The 8,055-nt window shown below is 30.4% G+C and overlaps 1 protein-coding gene across 2 annotated transcripts; it reads right to left on the bottom strand.

The window, feature by feature from the left end:
• Positions 1–4,410: 4,410 nt before the first annotated feature.
• Positions 4,411–7,391, bottom strand: LOC106718940 (prolactin-releasing peptide receptor). 2 transcript variants are annotated; one of them, XM_045680270.1, is made up of 3 exons: positions 7,268–7,391; positions 5,014–6,419; positions 4,411–4,655 (listed from the first exon to the last, which is right to left on the bottom strand). In XM_045680270.1, exons 2-3 carry the CDS (start codon positions 6,323–6,325, stop codon positions 4,627–4,629), a joined length of 1,341 nt encoding a protein of 446 aa, XP_045536226.1. In that variant the 5' UTR covers positions 6,326–6,419; positions 7,268–7,391; the 3' UTR covers positions 4,411–4,626. The 2 variants fall into 2 exon arrangements, with proteins under 2 accessions (XP_045536226.1, XP_014368629.2); XM_014513143.2 differs by having other exon boundaries at positions 4,600–4,655; positions 4,988–6,419.
• Between the last annotated feature and the right edge of the window lie 664 nt (positions 7,392–8,055).

Genomic DNA, 8,055 nt, shown 5'->3' with positions numbered 1-8,055 from the left:
ATTATATTTATTAATCCAAACCGAGATCGTACAAGTGATACTTCCTCGTTTAAAATAGCTTTAAAAAGCTTTTAAGTTAAAACTTTTAAACATGAAAAATATAATAATTTTCAAAGTTACCATTAAACGCTTTATAAATTCAGGCTATGTCTCGACATCGAACCACCATTGGCAAGTTTTTACGAGCCACCGGATTCATTACTTTGAGTACATTTGTTTTAACGACATTTACTTTGTACTAACAAAGAATTATAATGAACACTTCTTTTATTGCTTTAATTTAATTTTATATTGTGTTATTTTAATAGAGTTTCATTCATACTTTCATCATAGGATGTAAAATTTTATAATGATTTTCTTATAAAATATTTTTGACCATGTTGAAATGTCAATTTTTTCGTTGGATAGTAAACTTAAACTAACGGTCGTACTGTTAGGATGGCGTCCATGTGTCCTTTTTTTTAATGATACACACTACAAACTGCTAATTTATTAATATAATTAGAAAAACACTATTACATTTGACTACTGAAAATGGACTGTTCTGAATAGACTGCTCTTAATGGACTGCCCTGTATTACCGCGAGTCAATTTATACATTTAGTAACGTCAATGATGTTTTGGAGAATTCTGCAAACGTGACAGTTATGCCATATTGTTAATTGTTCATTACAGTACCATACGTAATTATATTCAGGCTATCAATTACAAAAGAAAAATCTATAACTACAGTCAAAATCTGTTATAACGACATCGAAGGGACTACTCATATTGAGTCGTAAAAACCGATAGTTGTAACAACCGGTGACAGGTATTAATAGGAAAGATATGTATATAACATTCAGCCAGGACCTTTGATTTTGGTCAATTTAACCGGTATGTTGTTCTAAACGACGTCGTCATAAACGGTTTTGACTGTATTAATAAAATAAGCCAGTTTCTTTAAATAATGTATATTCCATTAAATTCATTTGATAGAAAATAATTAATGTTTGTCGAGAAATATAATCCAGGGTTAAACTAAATAAGGAAAGTACACACGAAGTGTTCGCTAAAATCATAAAAGGAGTGGAATTAAAACTCTTAAAGTACTACACAGTGAAATGTACACCTTTCTAGAGATATTAATATAAGAGCTTTGGAGGATTTAATACATATCATAAAAGTCGAAAGCTTTCGCTTTGTTAAAAGATTACGTGGACTGTAATATAACATATAAAACTTTACATTACTAAATATTTTTTTTTATCAAATAATTTGTTATTATAAAAATTTTATCGATTTTTTTAATACTTCTAACGAGTTTATAAGAAGTTTCCTTTCCTTTCGTTAAAAGCTAAAAGATAAAACTATAAATAAAGAAAATGCACATCAAATTTTCTATGTATAATTTCTCATTTTATAACAAAAATGCAAATTAAACCACTTTTCATCTAGACTGGAAACTAATTTTCTATTAAGTGTACATCACTTCAGGCAGTTTCATTTTGTTATTATAAAAATTACGCTTGCTTTGTAGAGAATGTTAATATTTGAATTGTTGCTGCCATTTTATTAAAGTAAATTAAGTACACATTGACTGTTTGCATCATAAATAGAATCTACGATTTAAGTCGTTTCGCAAATATATTGCGAAATCAAAATTAACTGTGTTTAAATTAAGATAATCTTCGTTTTTTTATTTTAACATCGAATTTTATTTTAGGTAGCGCGGTAAAAAATAAAGTTATGAATTTCTTGATTCTAGACATGCTAAAGACGTGTATAACCATACAATTTCATAACCACATTTATAGGTCATGAAAAAAACAAATGTTTAACATTGTACAAACTTTTACAAAAAATAAAACCATTCTTTCTTTTTCTGAACAAAAGTGTGAGAACATGTGCGGTGTATATTGAATAAAAGTGCAAAATTATTTGTTTCAGCTTTCCAACAGTAGCTACTCGTAAAGTTAAGAGAGCGAAATGTGGTTACACGTTAATTAACTCTTGTGCGACTCAAAAACAACATAAGAGAAAAACAATGATATTTTTCTTTGTAAAATCAGATGCCTATTTTTTGTTAAATAAAGGAGAAATATTGGAATTCATTTTTTTGATATCATAATAAATATCTAGACAATAAGAAACCATAAAAATCACTGGCAATTATTCCTGTGATAATTCGGAAAAGAACTATTCAAATAAACTATAATATCAATATCTAATAATATATAAAATTCTCGAGTCACAGTTATCGTCACCGTACTCCTCCGAAACGGCTTGACCGATTCTCATGAAATTTTGTGAGCATATTCAGTAGGTCTGAGAATCGGCCAACATCTATTTTTCTTTTTTTTTTAACTGCGCGCGGACGGAGTCGCGGGCGACAGCTAGTATTTTATAATCCGGAATAATTCACAAGTTAACATTAACAACAATTCATATGTTTCGTAGCCGCGTGCTACGACCGCGTAGCAATATCCCTGTTCAGCAATCCCATTTATATTACAGCGAGATTTTAGTTTAATCTTTTAATAAACCCTCTTTGATCCTCTGCAGCTCTTACGAGTCTTTGTTACAATGTAAACAAGGTAGAAAGGACAAAGGTAATCCACTAGTTGTGGACCATTTGCATATTGATTGCTTGTGGCATCACTTTAGTCTTTGATGTAATCCAATTACTCGAAACGTCTTTCTATATCAATAAACAAGATCTTTTACTAGCGGTTTTATATACTGAGGTAGGTCACACTAGTACTATTTTTTTATAAGAGAAGGGGGCAAACAAGCAACGGACCGCATAAAATTATTTGGTCCGACGCCAATGGACATCCGTAAACCCAGAGGAATCGCAGATGCTTTGTCGGCCTTTAAGATGGTGATACGCTTGCTCCTTGAAGGACAGTAAGTCGTAACTGTTTGATGCCGCTGAGGACAGAGTATTCCGCAACGCGGCTGTGCAAGGTAGAAAGTTTTTAACCTCTGGTTACTTCTATCTATCTATTCTATCTGGAATCCATTGTCTGGTTAAATTTAGTTACATTTGTCTAAATTCATTCATTAACAATTATTTTATAGAAATATTCAAACACACAATTGAATAAACAGTATATTAGAAAACATAATTCATAATATAAATTTGTTTTTTAATACATCTCTTCAATTATAAACAATAACACGTACAGTTGAAAAACCTACATTGGGACACATGAACATCAATTATATTCCTATTATTACTTTTACTTATTGCTTAACATTGACTTAGAATATTATAATTATTTTTAATAATCATTAAAATATTAATAATCCATTCATTTCATTTTAATGAAAAAATAAATCGCAACATAGTAACATAATAACTTAATAAAAGAATTGAATAAATATATTATATATAACATTATTAATAATATTTGAATAATTATAAGTTATCAAAATGTTAACACAGATATGTTTGCAGATTTAGTTAAAAATATACTTAAAATTCAATCAATTTGTTAAACATATTAATCTTTATATTTGTTAATTTATTCTGTTCCCATTACCTTTCTCTCTATTTTTTCTGTCTGTCCATTTATCTTTATTTCTATTTATTTAAGCAAAAGGTTAATTATGAATTTAATTATTGTGCGCGCAGGATTAACCGTGGGTTTCTGAGACCAATATTCCCGTTTAAAACATAATTATTTTATCAGAAATAATAACATAGGTGACGATATGTTTTCTACAGAGATTTTGGTCAGAAACTAATGGTAAATATTTTAAAATTATGCTTATCTATAGTAGAATAAGTGTTTAAAGTTTTAAAAAATAAGTATTTTTACAATAACATTAAAATATTCAATTAATTCAAATGATTACAAAATTTGTAAGTTGAAAAAATATTGCAAGTATAATAATTATATAAATTTACTAATAAACTAATTTTTAAGACAGTTTTAATATTAATTACTTGCTCTTCAAAACATCTCTCACTGTTTTTTTAGGATAGCAAAAAAATTTAATTCATATAAAATTTGACAATATAATAAACCACTAATCTATCCATAATATAATACTAAAGTACTCTAGGAGAAAATTCATAAGACCTTAAACTTTAATTTGGAAATCTATAGGATAATTTAGTAATATTAGGTTCGAAACAATTGCTTATAATGACTTAAAGCTAGATAAAGATGTATAAAATTTATTTTTTAGTTACTGTCACATAAAAAATAAGTTTTTCTTTAGTTATAATCGTATGATAGTTAACATCAAAAGTAATAAATATAATTATACTGTATAGTAATTATTTAAAGAAATTATTTCTTGTATAATTATTCATTAAAATAATAAAAATCAGAAAGCCATTTAAAAAAAATAATTACACAACTTTTTATTCATAAGAGGGTGTGTTGATATGACAAGGATTTTTTTGTCAGTGGGTAGTGATCAATAGTGAACAATAACGAACGTCTAATTGTGCTTCAAACATCTAATAATAGTTGTTTTATATTCACTTAACATATATCTAACTAGAGGTAATTAAAATTCATAAGCGTATTGAAAAATTCAGTGGTTAGTAAACCAGTAGCATAGGACTTGCTACCGATAAAAATATACAATCCAAAAATATCGGGTATTCTTCAAAAATTATTTCATTCTTCAAATTGGAAACTTGTCTACGGCTGGACCTGTAAAAAATGTGATAACCATTAAAGTAATTTAAAATAACAATTCAATTGGTGGCGGTGAATAAATATGTAGTTCGTTCTTTTACTAACAAAATTATGAGCATGATATTGAGTCTTAAAATAAAATAATAATTATTATTAATTAAATTTCAATTGTTTTGGGTGCTTTTTACTACTTTGTACTAAAACAAAAAAAAAACTATTAATATTTAGTTTGAAAACAATTAATGCATTTGTATAAAAAAAAATAAGAAAAAGATAGTCACAATAAAGTTAACATGCAATGTATGATGATAACAAAAGCAAAGAGAGAAATTAATATTAATCCTCACCGGCGATATCATCCGTTAGAACTGACTTTGAGGTGGCGATCCATCAAACGACTCCTCATTGATTAGCCTTAATTTCACCGACTCCCTCCTCAGGTTGTAACTAGTCGATATGTGGCAGTGCTTCACGTCCACTGTGAGTAGGTCCTCGTTCAGTTCCACGCCACTCTTTTCCACATCTGCTGCGGCACTGGGTTTCCTCTTATGTCTGAAAGACGCGGGTCTAGTAGAACTTGACAGGTAACTATCAGTGGTCGTATTACCATTAAACGTTTTCTCAGAAGGACCAACTCCCAGCTGTTCCATTTGTATGTTGCCTCTGAACTGCACCGATGTATCTATGCAGGGAATCAACTGCTTAAACTCCTTACGAAAGTTCTCATTCATCCAAGCATAGATGAACGGATTGTAACACGTCGAAGACATTGCGATCACGTGACCAATGAAAAAGATTAGAAAGTAATATTTGAGGTGGATAGCGTAGATGTAGTAATCGTTACAAAGATTAATAACATTTAGTGGAAGCCAAGACAGACCGAAGATTGTCACCATAGCTATTAACATCTGGTTAGTTCTTCGTTTTCTGTTTTTATCAAATTCCTCTTTACGCGTGTTCTTACTGACTGCCTTTGCTTTAGCTCTATCATTCAACTTGAAGCTAACGCAAGTATAACAAAATGCTATCACTATGAAAGGTAATACAAATTGTAATATTGACGTCACGGATCCAAATACACGTCGCAATTTCTCCGTTGGCCAAGTCTCCTCACAAAATCTTCCAATGTCCAAGTCATAGTAAGTCATGTATATCGCGTAAGGCATGGTAACGGTGATAGCGAAGGTCCATATCATGATAATTACAGTAATACAAGTTTCAACTTTCATTCTAGGTCTAAACGGATAAATTATAACAAAAAATCTATCAATAGCAATAGACATCAAAGTCAAAGTGGATATGTATACGCTGCAACCCTGTGCAAAAGGCATTACGTGGCATAAAAGTGAACCCCAATTCCACGAGCCGCGGAACGAGTATAGGGGCGTAAATGGAACTGCAAATAGACACAGTAAAATGTCTGAAAGTGCTAAATTAGTGATGAATAAGTTTGTTACAGTTTGCATTGCTTTGTTTCGTATAACAACGAAGCAAACAAGAAGGTTTCCTAAGAGACCTAGTACGAAAATGATCGTGTAAATAACACAGAATATTCCTTGTATCAATTTGTTGTCTATAATATTCTCGTAGCCATTCGTCTCGAGGGCGGAGGTGATATTTCTTGAAGTGACATTATTAAGTTGCGTGTTGTTCTCGGTAGTAAAACTTAAAAGTCTGTCGTTCATCGTTTGATCGAGGCGCCGTTCGTTATAGCGAACAATAACTTCTAAGTCTGTCAATTTTACGAGCTTAGACGGTGGCTCAAATTTAATGTTGGACCTGTAACAAATATAAATTAAATTTTAACGATTTCATTTCGTAAATTTTCTCTATATTTGCCAATAAAGGGGCTTCGTTAACACATTTTTTGACCATACATATTTACAGTACATCACATACAATGTATTAACTAAATTATGTTTGCCACAGCCGAAGGTTCCAAAAAACCGAGATTTATTCTTATAACTGATTTAATTAATAAAAATTGCAAATTAAAACTTATTACTAACTATGCTATTTTCCCTCCGAAGTCAGGAATGGAATTGCTTAATATATTACAATCAATAATTATGAAATATCGGTGCCAATGCTGCCTCAGCGCTTCGTGTCCACTTAAGTGGGTCGCGGCGAAGTCAACGCACTGCTGCGTCGGCGATCGTTCTTGTAGGCATATATATGTAACAACTAGTGTGCAACAACTTAACAATTAAATGTAAATAATCCTTTCAAAATTTAACAGTAAAATGTTTCAATACATTAATAATAATAAGAAAACATAAAATAAATGGTAATTAAAAACACTTTAAACAAACAGTAACGCATTCTTTGAATATTAATATTTTATGTGAAAAGTGAGCACATAAGTCAAAATATTTTACGAAATCTGTATCTTGCACATTTCCTTAACATAACCTGATCGTCAGACTTTTAATAGAACGCCATACTAATATTTCGAATTAATTTTCATTAAAAAATCTTTACACAAAAATGAATAACCTCAATCAGATTTTCAAAATATTTCTAAACTTCAATCAAACAAAAATAATACACGAACTAAAGAACAACTCAATCAACATTTTTGAGGTTATAAATTTCGTTAACAAAACATTTTACATTTAATAACTCACCTACATGTTTCAGCGTCTAATTAACACGCGCGGACACCAAAACCAATATTAACTAACCAGTAACATGTTAGTAATCTGTAATCGATGCAAATTTTTTATTTATTTTCAGTAGCACGAGTCGCGTCATGACATGCGCGGTTTCGACTGGAGCATGCGCTGTAGCTCGTACTATCCCGGAGATTCGCAGGTAACAACTTTCGTCGAATACTCCATACCAATATCCGTGACATCGTTTCAGGGTTTGACTTATATCAGCTTTGTAAGCACAACGTACGATATTCTTTTGTTTCTTTGCAAGCTATGAGCGAGGAAAAAATCTATATTTTTGTTACTATTGTGTGTAGAAACTTTTATTTTCAAATTGTTTGAAGAGAAAACTTAAAAATACACATGATATTTAATTAAAAATCAGAAATCCCACTACAGATCACTTGTTGTAACATATCAATTTAAATAAATAAATACCAAAATTAATGTTTACCAAGATCAATAGTCACTTATTTAGTTGTCTTAATTAATCATAATGAAACTTTTAAGAATCATATTGCTTTTCTTCAGTAGTTGGAGGGGCAAATGAAAAAGAAAAAAAAAATCTGACGACCTTTTTAAAATCGACAACCCTGAACAGAATCAACGGAAATGGCAGCGACACCCCTATAAAACTATCTTCCGATGGAACATTGCTTTGCTCTACAGTCATAATGCACATATAGACAGACTACACATTTCTGTGAGGTTACCAAAAATTTTATGAAATAAGCAATTGGATGGATTGCTGAACGGACATG

This window comes from Papilio machaon, chromosome 12 (assembly GCF_912999745.1).
Source record: "Papilio machaon chromosome 12, ilPapMach1.1, whole genome shotgun sequence".
NCBI lineage: Eukaryota > Metazoa > Arthropoda > Insecta > Lepidoptera > Papilionidae > Papilio > Papilio machaon.
This window is presented reverse-complemented; position numbering and strand designations above follow the sequence as displayed.